The sequence below is a fragment of the Microcebus murinus genome, chromosome 3 (assembly GCF_040939455.1).
Source record: "Microcebus murinus isolate Inina chromosome 3, M.murinus_Inina_mat1.0, whole genome shotgun sequence".
Lineage (NCBI taxonomy): Eukaryota > Metazoa > Chordata > Mammalia > Primates > Cheirogaleidae > Microcebus > Microcebus murinus.
The window spans coordinates 2,432,480-2,455,127 of NC_134106.1; the positions used below are offsets into that span (position 1 = coordinate 2,432,480).

The 22,648-nt window shown below is 54.4% G+C and overlaps 1 protein-coding gene across 4 annotated transcripts in view; it reads left to right on the top strand.

Moving 5' to 3' along the window:
- DCDC2C (doublecortin domain containing 2C) overlaps positions 1-22,648 on the top strand; it is a 101,402-nt gene that overhangs the window by 16,219 nt on the left and 62,535 nt on the right. For all 4 annotated transcript variants that reach the window (XR_012918462.1, XM_012763163.3, XM_076000462.1 and 1 more), the window contains exons 3-4: positions 6,199-6,275; positions 16,159-16,287. Coding sequence is in view for 3 of the 4 variants with exons in the window: in XM_012763163.3 (XP_012618617.1) it covers positions 6,199-6,275; positions 16,159-16,287 (206 nt within the window). In the remaining variant the exon portion in view is untranslated. The remainder of the gene's footprint in view (positions 1-6,198; positions 6,276-16,158; positions 16,288-22,648) is intronic.

Here is a 22,648-nt window from a genome sequence, read left to right on the forward strand (position 1 = left end):
CCTGGGAGGGCGGGCAGGGTCCCAAACGGGAAGGTCCCGTTCCCTGGAGGTGCCTCCGGCTGGTGGCTGTATTGTGTCTCTGGGCAGCTGCGGATAGGGTCGGCGGAGGGGAGGAGGAGGCAATATGGCGCCTGCCGCGCGGCTCGGGTCCGTGCACAGGGAGGTGCCCGGAGGAAGTTGGGAACCTGGTGCCACGTCTGCTACAGGCTCACCGTTGGCAGGCGGCGGCCGTCTCTGGGCTGGTGTCCGCAGGTCTCTCCACCCGCTGGGGAGCCCACCAGCAGTCCCGAATGCAGGGGAGGGGAAACAGCGAATCCACCTACCCTTGCCGCTGGTCTCCGGGCTGCTCCGGTGGTCTCAGCCTCCAGGTCTCCTCCGCAGCCTCCTCCCGTGGAGTCTCCCGGGGTCTCAGGTACCCCTCCTTCCGGCCCTTGTCCTCTGTATGCTCGTCTTCTTGCTTCGTTCCTCTAATTTCTGCTAGAATCTGTCTTTTCTGCAGAGACCTCTGTCTAGCGGTGTTATTCGTCCGCCATCTTGCTCCGCCTACATATTGTTTTTATGAAATACCTTCTTACATAATTATTAATCATGAAGTCACTACATGTCAATAACTATGCTTCTATGATACTTTTTGGTGGACTCAGAGCACTCCATGTGTGTGCCATATATTCTGTATGTTTTTAAAAGCTGTCACCTTTTGCTTGAAATCTAGGAAGGGCTTTGATACATGCTACCCGGGAGACTAGACCGGATTAAATCCATGTCCACCACGTGAGAGCGGCTATTTCCTACGCCTCTGGAGCACTGCGTACTATGCTGCTTAATTTCTCCAACAATTTGCCATGCTTGTGCTGCCACTTTGTGAAAACACCATGTGGGCCCTGCCATTTGGGCAAGCTCGCTTCTCTGATGCTCAGTTTTCCCATCTGTAGAATGGGTGTGGTTGTACCTATGAAATAGGAATTGAATGTAATTATGCAGCTATCGTGGCCATCACAGGATGTGAACTTTGAGTCCATCCTCCATCGATGCCAGTCCTCACACTTGCATGTTTGGAAGTGTTTGCTTTTCTGTGGCTTGTTGTCCCAGAGGAGCCACAGGAAACCAAGTAACAGGCGTATGCCCGCCAAGCCCAGCTGTGCATGCACTCAATGTTCACTGAGCACTGGGTACGACGTACCACGTGCTGCTGAAGCCCTGGGACGTACAACTGTATAAAATGGGAAAAGCATTCCTGCCTTCAAGGAGACAGACAGTGAAGAAAATAAACAAAACACAGAGTATGCTGGGGATAAGGACTGTCGTGCCGGGGCTGTCAGGTTTTGCCGAGGGTGACCAGGGGGTCTTCACCGAGGCGGGCTTCTGAGTCCAGACCCAGAGGAAGTGAGGGAGCAGCTTAGACACCTTGGGCAAAAGGCTCCCGAGAGGGAGGGTGGACGGTGCAGAGGCCCTGGGCGCGGTGCTGGCCTGCGCTGGCCACGGAGTTACAAGGGCGCCTGGCGGCTGTGTGGCCCTCACCAGGGGCCCTTACCAGGGGCTGATGTGGGACCTGGGAGACGGGTCAGGAGGCGGCTGCGATGGCCCCGGCAAGGGACGGGGTGACTCGGGCAGGGGCGGTGGTGCTGGACTGTGAGTTCCCGCGGGGAGCCTCGCGGACAGAGCACAGCCGGTCCCCAGCAAACGTCCCGAGCGCTCCTGCACGTGGTGGGCGGGAGAGAGGCTGCAGAAGAGGCAGGAGGAAGAGCAGGTGGCCGCCGCAGGGAGAGATAGGTGGGCCATCGGCGTCACACTCGGCCGACCAGAGGAGTGACTGAGCGGGGGTCCCTGGGTTCAGTGACGGGGGCCTGCGGCCGACAGAGCAGCAGAGACCGAGAGGGGGATGCAGACTGCTTTCAGAGCTCTGCCGAAAGAAGGAGGGAACGCGGAGGCAACTCCAAGGGGAAATAGAGTCAGGAGAGGTTTTCTAGGGCTCGACGTCGTGTCGTGTGACGGTGGGAATGTCCTCTGGGGAGGGGTGGCTGGGGCCATGGGGGCAACAGGGAGCACCCTTGAGATGTGACTGCAAGCCGGTGAGAGTGACGACGGCCGTCCCCGTGGATCTGCCTGCTCGGGACGGGCCATGTACCGTGTTTCCCCGAAAATAAGCCCTGCCCATAGAGTAAGCCCTAGCAGGATTTCTAAGCATGTGTGCAATAGAAGCCCTACCCCAAAAATAAGCCCTAGTGACGGGCGTGGCTACGCAGCGCATCTGCACAACCCGTGCATGTCGTCACAGAGTGTGAAAGAAGACGAGCAGCCCTTCTCACCTGCCCCGTGACAGCTCTATTGCTTGACATGAGAGACTGGGGCCAATGGATCTAAAGGAAATAGGATTGCAAGAAATTCAAGATGGGATTCGGGGTCTGGAGAGTGATGATGATGTTCCAGAAGAAGACGCCTTCATTCTATTTGAATCAATGTAGATTGTGGTGCCATACTTAAAAAAAAAAAAAATAACACATCCCCTGAAAATAAGCCCTAGGGTGTCTTCTTGAGGAAAAAATAAATGTAAGACCCTGTCTTATTTCCGGGGAAACACGGCAGACAGGTCCATGCAACACGAGGCCTTTTAGCGTCACGTTTCCGAGGGTCGTCGGCGAGTTAGCGTGTGGAGCGCTCTGCCTCCGCTCACGGCTGTGCTCTGACGGGTGGAACGAGGCTGCGACCGCCACCAGACACACGTGCTCGGCCCCGCTTAGGAGATTATTCTATGGAGTACAGAGAAGATAACCCAGAATCGTGTATTTAATTGCTGGAGTTATTTAATTAGGCAGGTGCTATCAGGGTTAATGAATCATTAACACATGGAAAGAGCAATTAGCTCATTGTTGCCATAATTTCATGTAATCAGGCAGGAATCTGTGCCTTAGGGTGGCTGTATTTTAATAGAATTTTGCAGAGGGTGATTTCTGTTGTTTTGTTTTCAGACTCGGTCTGTAAATTCGTGCTAGTTGTTGGTGTTCATGGTGCTGTATTTTACCTGTCAGTGTGCAGGTGTGTGCAGTTTTATGCACACTGCGACAGGATGGCAATGATGTCGGAGCGCATTGCCACAACTCCAGTGGCCTCTGTCTCTTTCTCTGGGGTCCTTTCCAGGGTGTCGGGGCTGTTTTTCACTTGTCATGGTAGCATTCATCCCCCCACTGTCCATCGTCTCCATGAAATGGTTGTCGAGCTCCTACGAGGGGCCCTGCCCCCTTCAGGCCCTGGGGGCACCTTGCTGACCGTGACAGCCAGGGTCCCCGCTCCCCCGAGGCTCACGTTCTACCAGGAGCTTGTGGGAAAGTGAACAAGCAAGGACGCATTGGGCAGTAAGCGCTATAGTGAAAGCAAATCGCGGGGTGTGACTGTCGGGGAAGGCCTCTCGGAGGAGCTGACCTCAGCGTGACCTCCCAGCGCAGGAGGGAGAGAGCCGGGCAGAGGTCCGGGAGGATGCTCCGGGCGCAGGTCCCGTGCAGGGACAGCCTGGTGTTTGCTGTGCTGCAGGAGGGACGCAGGCCGGGTGTGGGGAGGCCAGGAGGGGCAGGCGCAGGGAGAGCGGGGAGAGGCAGCCGGGGCTGGGGGGTCTGAGTGGGGGTGCAGACGTCAGGGCGAGCACTGACTTACGTCTGCAAAGGCCCCTCTGCTGCCCATGAAGAAACGATGGTCACAGGCAGGAGGGGGGAGAGGTGGCAGGAGACGGGTCTCGGAGGGGTGGCGGAGGCGTGGCTGGCCCGGGCATCGGCCGTTGTGCAGTGTGTGGCTTCCAGGTGGACCTGGCAGGTGCACCGATGGCTGAGGGGGCGGCACGCGGGGTGGGCAGACTCCAAAACATCTCCAGATTTTGTAGTCGGACTGATGACGGGTCTCGGGTGGCGCCGTTTCTTGAGATGGGGAGGCTGGGCCCCTCGGTCCACTGGGGGTGAAATGAGCAATTCCACCTGGGACTGAGATGCCGAAATGGCCCCTCTGTCCCCTCCTGCACAGGCCCTGCCCCTGTGTGTGTGTGTGTGCACACGCATGTGCGTTCGGGCCTCCCATACTCACGGGACTGGACTTGTGTTGTTGTGTGACAGGCGCTGCACGGTGCCCTTTATAAGACGTGATCTCACCTAGTGCCCGTGACAGTGCTGGCAGGTGCTCTCGTCCGTTCTCAGCACTGACGCGCCGCTGTCAGAGACAGCCGGGCGGCAGCCTCTCCTACGGCACTTGGGCGGTAAGAGGCAGAGCTGGGATTTGAACCTGGGCTCGCCCAGCTCCGAGGACCGTGGCTTTCCCGCCTCCCAGGCTGCCCCCGAGACTCGAGACTCGCCGTTTGCCCCAGGCCCCCAGGCCAGTTCGCCCCGGGACGAAAGGCCTTGCAAGGTCGGGGGGTGCCGAGCGGTCCCAGCAGCCGCGTCTGGGCTCTCCTCACCTGCTCTGAGACGCCGACACGGCCCCTGGGCGCCTTCAGAGGACCCAGAGCAGCAGCACCTGTTGCCCTCACCTGTGCAGTGCAGCTCTCGGGCGAGTGCGCTGTGTGGCGCCTCCACCTGTCGTGCCCGTCCTCGTGGACCGCGGCACGTGGGCTGCTGCTGCACCCGGCAGGGCACGTCTGTGGGTGGCTTTGCTCATCTTGGAGCAATTCGGCCGAGCTCCGGCCTGGGTGGGCCGAGCGGCCGTCCCCTGGTGTGTGCCTGAGCTGGGAGGCCTGGCCGGGCCCGGCGGTGGAGGGGGCGGAGGAGCAGGGATGCCGGACCCTCCCGTGGGGCTGCGTGGAGCCCGGCACCGGGTGGCCTGGTGGGCAGAGGCGGGTGCAGGAGGGGCTTCTGGGAGCGGCAGGTGCTGGACGCCGGCCACTGGGAGCTCTCTTGTGGGCTGGGCTGGGAGGGGAGTGGGTGCCAGGAGCCCCTGCCGGGCCCGTCTCCGTGCCGGTGTGGGGTGCGCCGGAGTGGGGGTCAGTGCTGGTGTGGCCTGGACCGGGCTCCCCGCAGAGCCCTTGGAGCTTGGGCGGGGTGAAGAGGCAGAGGGAGGAGGCCAGGCAAAACGGGTGCTTGGGGCATGGGGGGTGCTTGGGGCGTGGGGGGCGCTTGGGGCGTGGGCGCGTGGGGGGCCACGGAGACAGCGCGTGGGTGGGGGCTGGACTTCGTCCTGCAGAGGCGGAGAAGGCCCAGTTGCTGCCGAGAAGACAGCGTCATCGGGGAGGTGATGGTGCAGTGGGGAGCCCTGGTGGGGAGCCCTCGGGAGAACGCGGCGCTGTCCAGGTGAGCGGCCGGGAGGGGAGGCCGAGCGAGGTGTGGACCACAGCGGAGGCTGAGCCGGGGCAGACGGTCTGGGCCAGCTGGATGCAGGGGACAGCCCGGTGGGCCAGGGACAAAGGGACAGCCCGGTGGGCCAGGGACAAAGGGACAGCCTGGTGGGCCAGGGACAAAGGGACAGGGACAAAGGGAGCAGCTTTTCAGGGCAAGGTCTGCACTGAAGTGCTGGGGCGGGCACCCCCTCGGCGAGCCTGGCACTGCGTGTGGGGCCAGGACCAAGCGCTCGGTGCGGGGGCGTTCACATCCACGCCCAGTAAAAATCCCCGTGTTTGCTTTTCTGCTCCCTCTTAAACCGTAGGGACGCGAGGAAGAGGGACTTCGCCCACCTGGGGCAGGTCTCAGAAATTCCTCTCCTACTTGGCGCCTTGTCCCCAGGGGGTTGGAGGTGGCCGCTGTAGCAGGGCCGGGCAGTCGGCTCAGCCTCTCGCACCACATTCTCGGCAAAGGTCTGAAAACAGGGCGGAGGGGCCCACCTGCCGGCCAGGGCGTCCTGGCTCGGGTCCTGTGCTCTGAAATCAGAAGCTGCGTGTCCGTTCTTGGGGCCCCAAGTTTGTGCAGCAAGCGCCTGGGGGCGAGCCCCTGGGTGCAGCCCCGGCACGAGGTACAGGAACCTTACATTACCTTTCGTGGTACCTTACTTGTCGCCCCGGCCCCCGCAGGCTGCGCCGCAGTTCACGTGGCCTTGCAATTGCTGGAATCTTCTCCACTCCAGCACTCAATCCGCCTTTCTCCGAGTCGTCTGGAGATGCTCTGTGAACTCTCGGTTAGCAAAGGGACACCCCACTTACGCACGCTTTGGGGCTGCTGCTGCGCACGCAGTTGGCATTTAACACGTGCTCGCCAATTTGAACCAAATTCTGAGGCTTGTTTTTTCTTCTTTCAGATCAAACCGGTGGTGCACTGTGATATGAACGTGCCTTCCAGGTGGCAAACATATAATCGGATATCCCGGCATATAAAGTGAGTACAGTGGTATGGGGGAAAAGTCGAAAAGAGCAGTAGCGCCTTAAAAACGATCCTTTCTATCCTGGCGGACTCTCTGAACCTCTTTTCTGCTCCTTCTCCCCCCCCCAACCCCCAGGCTATTTCTGCTTCCTCTGTCCACCTTCTCGGAGGTTCAGCCTTTCCAAGGCTACACATTCTTTCCTCTCTTCAGCCTTGATTTGGGAGAAGCCATCCACTTACCACGCTGTTGTTTACAGAGCAGTTTACCTGGGCATGGAAACATAAGAGCATCACACACGCAATTTAGTTTTAGGCTTTTAAGTTTTCCTTTGTTTTTAATCTAGCAGTTGCAGCTGTTGCATTTTTTTTTTTTTTTTTTTTTTTGGAGACAGAGTCTCACTTTTTCATTCTTGTTGCCTGGGCTAGAGTGCCGTGGCGTCAGCCTCGCTCACAGCAACCTCAAACTCCTGGGCTTAAGCGATCCTCCTGCCTCAGCCTCCCGTGTAGCTGGGACTACAGGTATGTGACACCATGCCTGGCTAATTTTTTCTATATATTTTAGTTGGCCAATTAATTGCTTTCTATTTTTAGTAGAGACGGGGGTCTCACTCTTGCTCAGGCTGGTCTCGAACTCCTGACCTCGAGCAATCGCCTGCCTCAACCTCCCAGAGTGCTGGGATTACAGGCGTGAGCCACCGCGCCCGGCCCCAGCTGTTGCATGTTGAAAGGGAATTTAAAAGCTGTTTCTTCCACCGTGAGCTCTGCCTACCAAAAGGCCCTCGAGGTCGGAGCACGTCCTCGTCTGGTGTTGCCTGGGGAACGGGATGGAGCCTCCGCTGCCATGACACCGTCGCAGGGCCGGCGTGCAGGTGCTCAGCGGACCGTGTCCGGGTGACTTGAGCCCCTGCCTGGGTCACCGTGCGCTGTGCTTCTGGGCTGCGGAGAGAGCACGCCTGACTCAGAGCGTTGGTTCACACCCGCTGTTCGCCCTCTCAGCCGTGCCCTCCCCGCGCTGCGTCACGCCCTGCAGGTTTGCAAGGCAGGACCGGGAGCTCCCACCCCGCAGGGGGTGGTGAGGATGACCTTGGTCGCGGTCCCAGCACTGCCCCCGCCCGCTCTTGTCCCAGGGCAGCAGTTCTCTAAACGGCAGTTCTTCCCCCAAATCCTTCCATTATTGTGATGTTTTAATATGTTTAGGGATTAAAATCCCTGATGTGGAGCTCAAGAGAGCAGCACCCTTCCTTTTACCGGGTTCTGGTCCACATGCAAAGAACTTAGTTTCTAGGGAAACTCGTGAGCTCTTGGAGTCGAGGGACAGCAGTGCAGGTGTCTCGTCCCAGCCGTGGCTAGCGGGAGTCACCGCCCCTCAGCCCTGGGAGCGAGGACCAGGAAGCAAGACTCCTGGGATGGAGAGTCCCCCACGGACCCACCAGACCCCGACTGGGAGGCAGAGAGGAAGGGACACGTCACTGCTGATGAGCTGAACTGAGCTCCTCTCACCTTTCCTTAAACCTCAACTGTCGCTTCTTTAAAACACCGTGAGCTTCTGCGAGGCGCCACTGAACTACCCAAGGTCCTTCCCTAAGTAGGAGAGCTGCTTTGAGATAACCAAAGAGACAGCGTTTCTAAATTTCGTCTGCCCTGGGCGGTGGCTCACGCCTGCAGTCCCAGCACTGTGGGAGGCTGAGGCAGGCGGATCACTTGAGCTCAAGAGTTTGAGACCAGCCTGAGCAAGAGCGACACCCCGTCTCTACTAAAACTAGAAAAATAGCCGGGCATTAGTGGCGCGTGCCTGTAGTCCCAGCTACTCGGGAGGCTGAGGCAGGAGGATCGCTTGAGCCCAGGAGTTGGAGGTTGCCGTGAGCTAGGCTGACGCCAGAGCACTCTAGCCCGGGCAACAGAGTGAGACTCTGTCTCAAAACAACAACAACAACAACAACAACAAAACACCTAAATTTGGCTGGGCGCGGTGGCTCACGCCTCTAATCCTAGCACTCTGGGAGGCTGAGGCGGGTGGATTGCTCCAGGTCAGGAGTTCAAAACCAGCCTGAATGAGACCCCGTCTCTACTAAAAATAGAAATTAATTGACCAACTAAAAATATATACACAAAAAATTAACTGGGCATGGTGGCGCATGCCTGTAGTCCCAGCTGCTTGGGAGGCTGAGGCAGGAGGATCGCTTGAGCCCAGGAGTCTGAGGTTGTTGTGAGCGAGGCTGACGCCACGGCACTCACTCTAGCCTGGGCAACAGAGTGAGACTGTCTCAAAAAACAAAATAAAACAAAAAAAAAACCCCAAACACCTAAATTTTGTTAACGAAGTCTTTTTCTGCAGAATGTATAGCAATCCCAGGGAACGCTATCGGTTAGCGGGCCCTTCCTGCCAAAGACACCTGTTCCTAAAGCCACGTTTCATGGGCGTGACTCCAGTCATCAACGATCCTCACTTATTCGACATTTTTTTTCCCAATTTAACCCGCTTACTCTCGCAGCAGACGCACGCCCTTGGTCCTGGTGTGCTGGAAGTTCCACTAGATGGACCCAAATATCCACCTAAACGCCGGGCATTTCCTCCCAGGAAGGAAACCTGACCATGTGTCCTCGTAAAAACAAATGAGCAATAGTTCTGCCGGCTTTTGGGGGCTGAGATGTTCAAGGGGGGGGGATTCGGACCCTCCCTCACAGAGGGAAGACCCTCCCTCACAGAGGGAGTGAGCGGCGTGTCCGGCTCGTGTCCTGAGGCAGCCGGACATCGGAGGGAGGCTGGCGCTGCCCTGACGGCCGCGAGGGTGTGGTTTGCAGCCACCAGGTGGGGGCTGGAGGGTCAGCTTGGGGTCCTGCTTCTGGCGCTTGCTAAGCTGCCTGACCCGAGGTCTCTTCCCTTCCCGGTGTTCTCCCTGCAGTCCGGGACTGCAGACGAGGGGCCCGTTCACGCATGCCATCTAGACAGGAGAGGGAGGAAAACGAAACAATTCTGTGAGCGGACCTTAGGGGAGGAGGGCTTTGAAGGGTCTTACTTTCGTTGTTTATTTAGGAGCGAGCTGGCGGAAATCGTCCGGGCCCTAGAAGTGGTTTCACGTGGGGACTCTCTGCACCCCCTTGGAGAGCTTGCACTCAGTGGGTGTGGGGAGGAGACCCCCAGGCCTCCTACACTGGCCTGTCCTAACTGACAGCAGGTAGCACTGTGGTCCCGGGCACCTGGAGGAGGGGCCCGAGGGACATCGGGTCTGGCCCTCGATGGGAAGATGACGTCAAAGAGAACATGGCAGTGACAGGGGTGAAAACAGATTTCACTAGTAACTACTCAGCAGAGAGGGAGCTGAGCCCCCCGACTCTGACTTGTGCAGGAGCGATTTGGGCATTTTCAACGGAGAGGGAGGGAGGGGACGCAGGGGCTCAGTGGAATGGCGGGGGGTGGGGGAACAGCACGGAGGTGGTCAGTTAATGTGACCAGCCTGCGAACGGCAGTCATGGAAGTTCAGACTCTGTCCCCCACAGAGACCAGGGGACAGAGGCTCCGTCCTTCCCGATGCCGCGGTTCAGAGGGAGGGGCTTAGGTGCTTGGGCGGCACTTCTGAGTCCCAGAGACTCGTTTGTGAGTGCTCTAAGGATGAGGTCTCGGCCGGGCGCGGTGGCTCACACCTGTAATCCTAGCACTCTGGGAGGCCGAGGCGGGCGGATTGCTCCAGGTCAGGAGTTCGAAACCAGCCTGAGCAAGAGCGAGACCCCGTCTCTACTATAAATATAAAGAAATTAATTGGCCAACTAATATATATAGAAAAAAAAATTAGCCGGGCATGGTGGTGCATGCCGGTAGTCCAGCTACTCGGGAGGCTGAGGCAGGAGGATTGCTTGAGCCCAGGGGTTTGAGGTTGCTGTGAGCCAGGCTGACGCCACGGCACTCACTCTAGCCTGGGCAACAAAGTGAGACTCTGTCTCAAAAAAACAACAAAAAAAGGATGAGGTCAGGCCCCTAGTCAGGTGTCAGCTGAACAAACCGTGAGTTTCCTGCAGAGTCAAGCGGCTCAGGCAGGCGTCCGGTGGGGGCTGGGTGAAGGGGGCGGAGGACCTCAGGGGAGGAGTCGTCCCCTCCCCCCCAAGGAAATTTAACGCCCCAGTTCAGGGGAGGATCCCTTCCAGCAGGTGTGCGGGTGTCGGAACCGAGAAGGAAGTTGAGCTGCTTGGAGGGTCCCCTAGAAATGCGCGTAGGGTGAGAAGGTCACGGGGCACGTGATCGAGACCCAGCCCTGGTGAAGTCTGGCGCTCGCAGGCAGGGGCAGGAAGGAGGCTGAGAGGTGCAAGGCTGCACTGTGTCGCCCCCGTACCCGTGAGCCACGTGGTGGCGTGGCTTCCGATTGGTGGGGTGATTTCCCGCTCGAGGTTAGGGGCAGGTGGGGGTGTTGGAGGTTCACTTCCTCGGGGCGCGGTCGGCGCCCTTCTGGCGAGCTGGTTGGGGCTCACTCTCCCCTCCTTCGAGGCCAGGTGATGATGGGCCCGTGTCCTTTGTCCTTGCGGTGCCTGACCGGAGTCCGGGATCGTGGCGCTTGCTGTGGGGTGAGGTTTTTCTGGTTATTTTAACTGCAGCACCGTAAGCCTGTGCTGCTATTTCCAAATGCATAGAGTTGCCGTGTGCCGACGGTTCTCCAGTTCTCAGTGAGGAGGTTTGGGCTTGGAGTGAACTGATGCTTAAATCACTCCAGCTTTCTCCCACGTTGTCTCAGAATCTTAGTTTAGAAAAACACGATGATGACAGTTCCGACACCTTAGTTTCAAAAAGTAATGCCTCTTCTTTTCACCCCATTCAAATCAGAATAGCCACAACCTCCTTCTGCCTGCGTGGTAGCCCCGTGAGGGAGGTGTGTCCGGGTCCGCGTCCCGGCCTTGGGAATGCGGGGGCCGGGACAGCACAGAGGGGCGCCGGCTGCCCACTGAGCACTGTGGCTCCGTCTGAACGCCCCGCCCGGAATGTGCTGGATGCGTCCGGGGGCCAGACACGGCCACGAGACTCAGCCCCGGGCTTGCCGTCTGAGATCTCAGAGTTCAGCGAGGGAATGAGTTGCCCAGACACCGAGCTGTTTAATTCCAGAATCAGCTCTGGAGAATGCGGCTTCCGACTTCCAGGGAGGAGAGCCTTGCAGTTCAGCTCAACCCGGACTCGGTCTGGTCTTTGGGAGCGAGCGTGAGCGGGGCTCCCCCGTGAGGGGTGCAGGCAGCTGTCAATGGAAAAGAAGCCCAACTCTGTAAAATAATTTTAAGGGTATTTACTCTGAGCCTAATTTGAGGATCATGACCCAGAGCCACACCCAAGAAACCTTGAGCAAGTGGACTTGCTGTGGCTGGGTCACAGTTTGTTTTTATACATTCCAGGGAGGCAGGGGTCACAGGTAAAGTCATTAATCAATACGTGAGAGGCGTACACTGGTTTGGCCCGAAAAGGTGGGCCATCTCAAAGCGGGGGCTTACAGGTTGTAGGTGGGTTTAAAGATTCTTTGGCTTGTAATTGGTTAAAGACAGGAAGGTTTGTCCAGAGGCTTGGAATGTTTCAACATGAGGAGCTGTTATCAGAGATAAGGCCCTGGGACATAGATTTGTTGTGTAAATTGAGGACCTGCTGGTGTGTCTTGCACACCCTTAGGCCTGTTAATGGGTTACAAAGGATGTCCCCAAGAAGGGAGGGGGCATGATGGGGCCTGTCTGACCTCCCTCCTCCTGGCAGGCAGTTTAGTTTTAGGATATTCTTTTGGCCACGAGGGGTCCATTCAGTCAGCCGGTTGTGGGGAGCCTTAAGATTTCGTTTTAGTTCACAAACCCCAAGAGGTCATGACATGATCGTGGCTCATCTGTGACCTGCTGCAGCAGATGACACCTGTCTGAGGACAGCGAGGACACCGGAGATAAAGATGACCTTGGCTTTCTCCCATGGACCATCATTAGCGTATTTCTGAGAGACAAGCAGCACATTGCGACACTTTCTACCTGGTTTTTCAGCAGAGAAGAGAAACGGTGGGAGGGAGGGTGACTGGGGTAAAGAACACAGACAGGCTTTGGAGCCAGGTGGACGTGGCCGCGTGGCCGGCCCTCCGCCCGGCCCCCCTGTGACTTGGGCAGGCCACTTGCCCTCTCTGTGCCTCAGTTTCTCCATCTGTGTCGTGGGATAGCGGCACCTGCTTTACTGGTTTGTTGAGAAGATTAGAGACGACTACACACGTGTGTGTGGCCAGCGCTGGGTACATGGCCGCCGCCCCATCAGCCACCTGGTTAGGATCCATGCCCAGACCCGTGTGCTCGTTCCCATGTAAAATAATTTAACACATCTTCTGTTTAAAATAATGTGACCTTTCCCCCCCTTTTCCCGTTACACGTTAATTAGCATGTTAGGAGGTACATTGACAAAATAGTTATATGCCTTTAACTCCTCTTCAGAGTTTTTATTATTTTATTTTATTATTTTATTTTTTTTTGAGACAGAGTCTTACTCTGTTGCCCAGGCTAGAGTGAGTGCCGTGGTGTCAGCCTCGCTCACAGCAACCTCAGACTCCTGGGCTCAAGCGATCCTCCTGCCTCAGCCTCCCGAGTAGCTGGGACTACAGGCATGCGCCACCATGCCCGGCTAATTTTTTCTATATATATATATTAGTTGGCCAATTAATTTCTTTCTATTTATAGTAGAGACGGGGTCTCACTCTTGCTCAGGCTGGTCTCGAACTCCTGACCTCGAGCAATCTACCCGCCTCGGCCTCCCAGAGTGTTAGGGTTACAGGCGTGAGCCACCGCGCCCGGCCCAGAGTTTTTATTTTAATTAACTGTTTTTTTAAATAGCCAGAGTAACTGGAGCCTGCGGTACACGTACAGTTTAAAAGGCGTAAATTAAAAGAGACTCTTCCACCTTGCGCCCCCAGCCCTCCAGCGGCTTCCCAGCGACGCCAGCGTCACCGTTTCCGGGGTCTTTCTGGGGCTGACCGCGGGAGCTCGGGCACTCCGGGTCTCCGTGTGCGCTGCGTGCACTGTAGTGTGCACTCGGTTGTTATTTCGCCGCACAGTTTATCTTGCATGTGGCTTCTTATCAGCACGAGTAGATAGAGGGTGCCTTGAAAAATGGCTACACGGGATTCCAGAATTCACACATGCTGGTGTTTATTTAACAACGGTGGGGTTGGGTGTGCGCCCGTCCATCTCCCCGCCATCCCAGACTTCCAGGGGAGCTACCTGTGGGTGTTGTGGGGGGGCTTGTTCCTCCAGCCACCTGTCGGATGGGCCGTCCCAGCCCTGAGCAACTCGGACCCCAAACCTGGACAGGAAGAGAGGGCCGGGCGCATCTTCAGCTCCGCCGGGCAACTTCCGCAGACGGGTTAAGCCCATTCCTCCCTCGGAACTTGCAAATGCCTAATTTATAAATTGGGGATTATGTTTGCTTTTTTCTCTTTTCCTTAAAAAATTTTGAATTTTCACAGTAGTTTTCTTCTCTGTTTACATTCTCATAAAAACCTGGAAATCTAGAAAAGCTAAAAGAATAAAATACAAGTGGCCAGTTATCCCATTCCTTAGAGACATAGTCACTGTTAGCTTTGAGGCACATTTGTTCTTAGAGCTTTCTCTGTCATGTGCTGTTGTGTTTTCTGTTTAGAGCATTAATTCTATTTGACCATTCCCCCCTCCCCCGTAAATGCAAATTCTGCATAAATAATTTTTAATGGCAAATGTAATTTATTTATTTATTTATTTATTTTTCACCTCCCTCCAGCATAATTTATTATTATATGGCTATGCCATAATTTATTGGACCATTCATCCATACTTAGACATTTTATATTTTTGGGTTTATAAATAATTCTATGAGAAATACCTTTATATATAAATCTTTTCCCACATTTGTTTGCGTGGGATGGATTTCACGGAGTGGAATGACTGGGCCGGTGGTTACTGATCCCTGTTTCTCATTGATCTGTATCGCCAGCATGCCCTTCAGGAAGACCGTGCTAACTTTTAACTACATCAACAATATGTCAATGTGCTTATTTATCAATATTTAATATAAATCATACCTTAAAACTTTGGACAGAGATGTAACATGATTTCAATTATTCAAACATTTGTTTCTTTTATTACTACTAGTAATCTATATTTAAAAATACTTTTGGCATAAACCAATTGGGAAAACCAATAACTGAAAAAACATTGTAGCAAATGTTATTATAGTTGTAATAGCACATTGAGGAATTGCGATGTGTACAACAGCTTACACAGAACATTCCTTTTTACAGTTAATAATTGAGTGGTGTCTTAAATATGGAAGGAGTTGGACTCCAGGGTTGACTGGAAACTTCTTTTGCCATACAACCTTAGCAAAAAACCCTGCATTTTCTTTATTGTGACAAATATATTAAATTAATATTTATATTACTCTGGAAAAAAAGATGTATTTCTCAAATTCAAAGTTATTTGCATTTAAGGAAAAAAACAACAAAACTGCAGTAACAGTAGATAATAATGTAAAAAACTTAAACAGAACTGTAAGATTGAGCTTGTGTGTTGTTAAAAGATGTCAGTGACATCATTCATTATTTTTAGACTTAGAAAATAAGCCCGTATTTTACCTTATTTTGAGTTACAAGGGTCTGAAGCTATCCCCAGTGTCTTTTTTTTTTTTTTTCTTTTTTTGAGACAGAGTCTCACTTTGTTGCCCAGGCTAGAGTGAGTGCCGTGGCGTCAGCTTAGCTCACAGCAACCTCAAACTCCGGGGCTCAGCGATCCTCCTGCCTCAGCCTCCCAAGTAGCTAGGACTACAGGCATGCGCCACCATGCCCGGCTAATTTTTTGTATATATATTTTTTAGTTGGTCAATTAATTTATTTCTATTTTTGGTAGAGACGGGGTCTCGCTCAGGCTGGTTTCGAACTCCTGACCTTGAGCAATCCGCCCGCCTCGGCCTCCCAAAGTGCTAGGATTACAGGCGTGAGCCACCACCCAGTGTCTTTGACTGTGGCATAGTCTCATTTTTTTTTTTTTTCTTGGAGGCAGAGTCTGGCTCTGTTGCCTGGGCTAGAGTGCCATGGCATCAGCCTCACTCACAGCAACCTCAAACTCCTGGGCTCAAGTGATCCTCCTGCCTCAGCCTCCCGAGTAGCCGGGACTACAGGCATGTGCCACCATGCCCGGCTAATTTTTTCTATATAGTTGGCCAATTAATTTATTTCTAGTTTTAGTAGAGATGGGGTCTTGCTCTTGCTCAGGCTGGTCTTGAATTCCTGACCTTCAGCGATACTCCTGTCTCGGCCTCCCAGAGTGCTAGGATTACAGGCGTGAGCCACCTCACCCAGCCAGCATAGTCTCATTAACACTGGAGAACTAATACCTTTGCCCTGGGTTTTGAAAATCTACTAAGTCTTCCCCCCCCCACACACACATAGAAATAATACAATAACCATTTGAGATCACACGGAAGCTGCCTTACAACTACAAGAATGAAATAGATCGTTTATCTTTCAGAGGACTGCACGTTATTTTCTTTGGGAGATGGAGACAATCTCGGCTCCCTGGGAGGGGAAAGCAGCTGCAGTCTTTAAGGAAAATCCCCCCGTTTTCCAAATGGACCCAATTTTCTTCCATTTTACCCATCACAGTAGTTGGAGGCATATTTTTTTAAAAAGTGGAGTTCTGTCCTGCTCAGCTGGGCATTTTAGATTATATAGAAAGATGTATTTTTTACGTTATTATGTCACCAGGCGCTAAGACGTTCTGTGCAGCGTGGGACAATCCCCCGTGGGGCCTGGTGTGCGTTACTAGGGGCTACTGAGTGATTGCGTTGTTCTATGAGTATATGCATGTTTTTCTTCGGATTTTCAATGTTTTGTCCTCAAATTCAAGGCAGTAACGAATGCCTTTCTTTTCATTCTTACAGTGTTTTCACAAATGGAAGGTTATTTATTCCGCCTGTAAAAATCATCATACCCAAGTTCAGCCTGTCCGACTGGAACGTCGTGCTGGCCATAGTCGGAGAGAAAGTCTTCCCCATGGGAGGCGTTCGGAAGTAAGGAGACTCTCGCTGCGGGGGCACTGGGGTGGCGGCGGGAGGCAGCGGCTTGTTTTTGCGCTTGTCCATGGGAATTGTCTGCCGGGACCAGCAAGGTCTGAAAGGACTCGTCATAAACTCTTAATTTTGGTTTTTCAAAGCAGACAATATTTTCTCAGCCTTGGGTACCGTACTTACTTTAACCAGTTTTATTCCTTCGTTCATTCAACGCACTACTGAGCATGCACCGTGTGCTACGTGTTGTGAACGTGACATAGCGTTAGGGGCAAGAGCCCTGCTCCCTGCGGTCCCCGCCGGGGCAGGACGCAAAGTGCGGGCAGATGCCGCGGCCCGTCTGGCGAACGCTCTCAGCCGGGCCCGAGAAAGCAGCCCCGGGAGTCGGCGTCTGAGCTGAGGCTTGTGAGCACTGAACTCTGATCTTTTTCTTTTGCTAAAAACTCCTTCCTAAGGAGGCCAGCTGGGTCAGGCTGGCAAACGGTAAATTCCCACTAAGCGCCAACCTGATTCTGGTATGGCATTAACATCACCTAAAAGATAGGAAGCCCCTGTCTTAACTCAAGCATCCTAGCAGACGCCTATTGTAAATTTAAAGCGTCCTCCTGTCTGGACCTCCCAGAGTGCTCACACCCTTATCTTAAAGTAAGCATATCCTTTCTGGTCTTCTAGATAAAGTCTAACTCTCTCAGCCAATTGCCAGCCAAAGAATCTTTAAACCCACCTATAACCTGTAAGCCCCTGCTTGGAGGTGTCCCACCTTTTTGGGCCAAACCAATGTGTGCCTCTCATGTATTGATTTGTGACTTTGCCTGTAACCCCCATCTCTCTGAAAATGTATAAAACTAAACTGTGACCCAGCCACTGCGAGCCCACTTGCTCAAGGCTTCTTGGGAGTGTCTCCGGGCCATGGTCCTCAAATTTGGCTCAGAATAAACTTCTTTCAAATATTTTAGGGCTCAGATTTTTTCCGTCCACACTTGGCAGGTGTGGGCACGTGCACTCCCTGGGGACGCAGGGCACGTGTGAAGGGGACCGCAGGGTCGGGGCTGCGGGCCTGGGCGTTGGGGGCCAGACTCGAAGCCGTGTCTCCTCCCTGCCTCCTGTGCCTTTGCTGCCTCAGGTACGTCCTTACCTTCCTGATGCCTGTTCCCTCATCTGGAAAGCTGGAAACGATAATAGTGCTTACTTCCAAGAGTCACAGTACGCGTAAGGTGCTTAACATAGTACTTGGCGTATAGCAGGCATTAGACGGGGGTGGTGATTACGACTGTGGCGGCTGGTGAGGGCTGAGCGAGCTGGTGGACTAGGAAACACCGTACGAAATGCGGCTCGTACGAAACGCGAGGGAAGCCGCAGGACCTGGGGCCGGAACCTCGGGTCCACGAAGGCCTCGCCGGCCAGGCAAGGGGCTTGCCGTCCTGCAGCCCAGACGCGTGCAGTCCGTGTGTGGGGCGAGAGCTCACGGGGGCAGTGGTGACGATGGGTGGGCTGGGAGGTGAGAGGCGGGAGCTGCCCCTGGCGGCTGTGACACAGTCTCGGTGCGCCTTTGGCTTTGAGGACGCGCACAGGCCAGAAATGAAGACAGGGGCAAGAACATTCCTTGCAAATGCAACCCCAAAGAGAGCAGGGGTATAGCTGCGCTTCTATCAGGCAAAGGAGACTTGAAGTAAAAGAGTGCAACAGGAGATAAAGTCATTGCCTGGTGACCAAAGCGTCAGCCCACCGAGAAGGCGCAACGGTTACAGACACAGGTGCGACCAACATCGGAGCAGGTAAATACACAGTGTGCAGGTAACACCAGAACTGGAGGTAGAAACAGACAGAGATACGCTAATTGTGTGGGGACGTCTGTGCCCCGCTTTGGACAACGAACAGATCGTCCAGACAGAAAATCAGCGAGCAAACAGCAGGCGCCAACACCGGCACAAACCAGGTGGGCCCAACAGAACCCACGGAACGTTCCCTGCCAGAGCAGCAGGTGTACGTTTTTCTCCCGTGCACACAGCCCACTCTCCAGGGTAAGCCAAACGCCAGCCACAAAACGAGTGTTAGCACATTTAAGCAGATTGAAATCATAGCAAGCGTCTTTTCTAATCACAACGATAAGAAACTATAATTTCCCTCTTCCAATAACAGGAGGGAAATTGGAAAATTCACGAGCATGTGGAAATTAAGTGGCACGCTCCTGACCAACCGGTGGGTCAGGTAGGAAATCAGAAGGGAAATAAAAAAAAAAATCTCAAGACAAAAAATGAAAATGGAAAAACATACCACAAATTATGGGATGCAGCAAAAGCAGCTCTGAGAGTGAAGCTCACGGTGAAAATACCTACATCAAGGAGAGAGAGAGAATCTCAGATAAAACAGTCCAACTTTGCACCTCGCTTTCACGAACAGAATGAAGAATAAAGACCACATGATCCTCTCAATAGATGCAGAAAAAGCATTTGACAAAAACTCAACAGCCTTACATGATAAAAGCTTTCAACAAATTACTTATACAAGGAACATACTCAACATGCCGGAAGTCAAGTGTGAGGAGCCCACGGCTCACCTCACACTCAGTGGCTGGAAGTTGAAAGTTTCTCCGCTAAGATTAAGAGCGAGGTAAGAAGGCCTCCTGTCACCACTTACATTCAATGTGGTGTGGCAAGTCCTCGCCAGAGTAATAGGACAAGAAAAAGAGATAGAAGGCATCCAAATTATAAAGGGAAAAGTAAAACTGTCTCTGTTTATACGTGATCTGATTTTATACACAGAAAACCCTGGATTCCACCAAAAAGCTGTTAAAACTAATAAATGAATTCGGTAAAGTTGCAAGATGCAAATCAACGTACGAAAGGAAGCTGTGTTTCTGCACAATAACAACAAACTGTCTGAAAAATATATTAAAAGAGCAATCCCATTTATAATAGCATCAAAGAGAATAAAATTCTTAGGAATAAATGTAACCAAGGAAGCGAAAGATCTCTGCACTGAAAACTATAAAACATTGATGAAAGAAATTGAAAAAGACACAAATAAATGGAAAGACCGTGGTGTTCACGGCTCGAATGACCCCGGAGCAACTGGACTGATGGGGGCTCTTTTCCAAGGTGGGGACGCCATAGACCAGCAGGTGTGGGTGCTGGGGACCCTGGCGTGTCTAGGGACCCCTGGTCTGGGCTGCAAGCAGGGCGGAAGCCAGAGCTTACACTGGGATTCCTCAACTCAGTGGCCAGCGAGGCTGTGCGTGGGACGAGGCCCTCCTGGGAGCTGGCCTGGAGCAGGTGCACAGCCCAGGCACCTGTGGGGTCTTCCCTGGGCCACCTGTCACCTTGTGGCAATGGGAGGCCAGTGTGGCCGGGTCGTATTTTTCACAGGAAGCCAGAAACATCAAATCATTTAAAACAGAGACAGCAATCACCCTCTGGTCAGTTCTTTTTGTGTCCCTGGGTCTGCCCACAGGTGAGGTGTCAGGTGTCTGACAGGAGGAGCCTGTTCCCCGAGTGGCTGCCCTGGGGGGAGTCTCTTCTGCCTCGTGGTCCTCACGCCTGGGCCTGGTTTCTGTCTCTCCATGTGGCCTCCTCAAGCTGGTGCCTTGTTCAGATCCTTTGGTGCTCGGTCTTGCCTTTGCCCCGGCTGCTGTTGGTTGCATTCTCTCTGGCCCCGTGTGCTGTGGCTGTGGCGTACCTGGGCCCGCACCTGTCCCCAGTCCTGCACCCTGAGCCAGCTTGGGGCGGGTTCTCGGCAGGAGGTGGCGTTTGGAGCAGGAGACAAGGGAGGCCACCGAGGAGAGTGCAAATGGGGTGCAGACGCCAGAGCGGAGGCAGGTGGCCCAGAAGGGGCGCAGCGTGGCAGCCAGGGCCGCGGGGGCTCCCAGGGAAGGACGCTAACACATGCCACCACGGCAAGCGAGATGAGAAGCGAGATGGGACCCAGAACGTGCTCAGCCACGCGCACTGGGAGGTGGAGGCGGGGTGCGGGCGGGAGTGAGTGAGGGGCAGAGGCAGAGACAGGAGTGGGGGTGCGTGTGGCTGACGGGCGGGGCAGGTGCTGCAGGTGGAAGACTGTGGTGGTCGAGGGGCTCAGGGCAAACGCGTGTCGTCATCGAACTCGAGGGACACCTGCACACCTTCCTTCTCTCCTTAAAGGGAAAGTCTGGGGATGGGGAGGAGAGAGCAGGTCCTGCTGGTGGGGGAGGGCTGGCCTTGGAGGATGGGGGGACAGGGGTGGGGAGCCCCTTTCTGCGAGGCAGGGGTGGAGGAGAGGACGGTGCAGGGGCGGAAAGGTTTCCAGGAGAGAAGGAAGGTGAGCGATGAATGCCTGGTGATGCCGGTCAAGTAGGAAAGAAGGTGTCTCTTGAGAGTGGCGGGGAGGAGAATGGGGAGCCGGGCGCGGCATGGGAGGGTGGCCCGGCGGGGCTGACGGCCCCCGGACTGGGCGCCGTGCTGCTCTGGGGCACTCGGTGGGCCGGGCCAGAGAGGGGAAGGCAGATGGACCGCGGGTCCGTGGCTTGAGAGAAGGGTCAAGGTGGGGTCTGAGCCGGCGTGGTCCCGGCCGCTGCGGCGGAGCAGGGGGCAGTGACGCGGGGGAGGCCGTGGCGGCAGCCTCGCCGCCGCAGTTGGTGGCTCCTGCTTGCCTGAGTCGATGTCACCCGTGGCCCGGCACAAGCTCGTCCTGTTCGTCCCGCCGGGCTCCGTGCGTGGCTCGGTGTCGGCGACATGTCATCTGAAGCTCCCCGACGCGTGAACCTTCCTTTCTGAGTCCAGCCGCTGACTCCGCACACACTGGCGGGGAGCCCGGCGGGCCCCACCCGAACGCCGGTGGCCTGGTGGCGGGTGTGGACCTCGCAGGGTGGCGTCGTCTCGCGGGGGACGGGCAGACGCAGCCCTGACGCAGTGGCTCTGAAGCGGGATGCAGGAGCAGCCGGGTCACAGCAGCGAGCTTGCTGGAGAAGAAGAGCTTGGGCCTCATCTCGGACTCCCCGAGCACGGCCTCTGCAGAGGGGCAAGGCCAGTCCTGCAGGCGGCGATGTGTCCCGGGGCGGGACACGCTCTGCGGCTCCCTCCTTTTCCACGCGCCCCAAATCCCTGCTCTTCCTCCAAGCCTGTGCCCACTGGAGGTTCCCATCTGTCCTGTCCCTGCCACTGCGGCCGGCGTGCTGGAGCTAACACAGCTCTTGCCGTGTTTCCCCGAAAATAAGACAGGGTCTTATATTTATTTTTCCTCAGGAAGACACCCTAGGGCTTATCTTCAGGGGATGTCTTATTTTATTATTATTTTTTTTAAGTACGGTCCAGCAATCTACATTTATTCAAATAGGGTCGTCTTCTTCTGGAACATCATCATCACCCTCCAAACCCGGAATTCCATCCTGAATTTCTTGCGACTCTATTTCCTTCAGAACCATCGGCCCCCGATCTCTCATGTCGAGCAACAGAGCTCTCATGGGGCAGATGAGAAGGGCTGCTCGTCTTCTTTCCTGCTCCGAGACGAAATGCACGGGTTGTGCAGATGCGCTGCGTAGCCACGCCCGTCACTAGGGCTTATTTTCGGGGTAGGGCTTCTATTGCGCACATGCTTAGAAATCCTGCTAGGGCTCATTTTATGGGTAGGGCTTATTTTCAGGGAAACACAACACTACTCCTCCAAGCAAATCTTCGCTCACTTGATGTTCGTGACAAGTGCCTCCCCTTGGAATTCAAGGCTCTTTATAAACTGCCTGCCCTGCAAGTTAATGCACTCTGTCTATGTGTCACCCTCAGTGGTGGCCTGTCCCCGGGCCTCTGTGGCTTCCTCCCAGCTTCCCATGGTGAGATCCGGCCTCCCTCCCCAAGTGCATTGCAAGTTCTTCCCCTTGGAGAGCCTGCGGTTGGATTGACCCCATCCTCTTGGGACCCAGCACTTTGCTCTTCTCTTGTCACATTTATCTCTGTAGGTTTCTGCAGGCTTCCGGACTTTGGGGCAGCAGAGACTTGCTTATTCACATTTTTATCCAGTGCAATGCCTACCGCATTGTCTTGTGCGTGTAGGTGCTCAGCACCGAACTAACCGAATCATTTCTTAAATAAACTACTGAAGGAGTCCTTGCCAAAGAAAAAGAGAACTGAATAAAAAGTAGACTAATATTAGTCTTTTGTTGCTTATAAAAATGCATATTATTTGCTAATAAATGCTGGTTTGTTCTCCAAGTATTGTTATAACAATATAAGCCAATTTGTTTTAATTTAAGCTATTATTAGTTAAAATTAGTTGAACACCAACCAAGAGCTTAACGTGGTCTCAAGAGCCTCTGAGCACTTGTACATAATTAAAAATACACTTTAATTAAAAAATCTAAAAATGGAAAGGCAGTCTGACCCTGGAAGAGCAGCTCCCA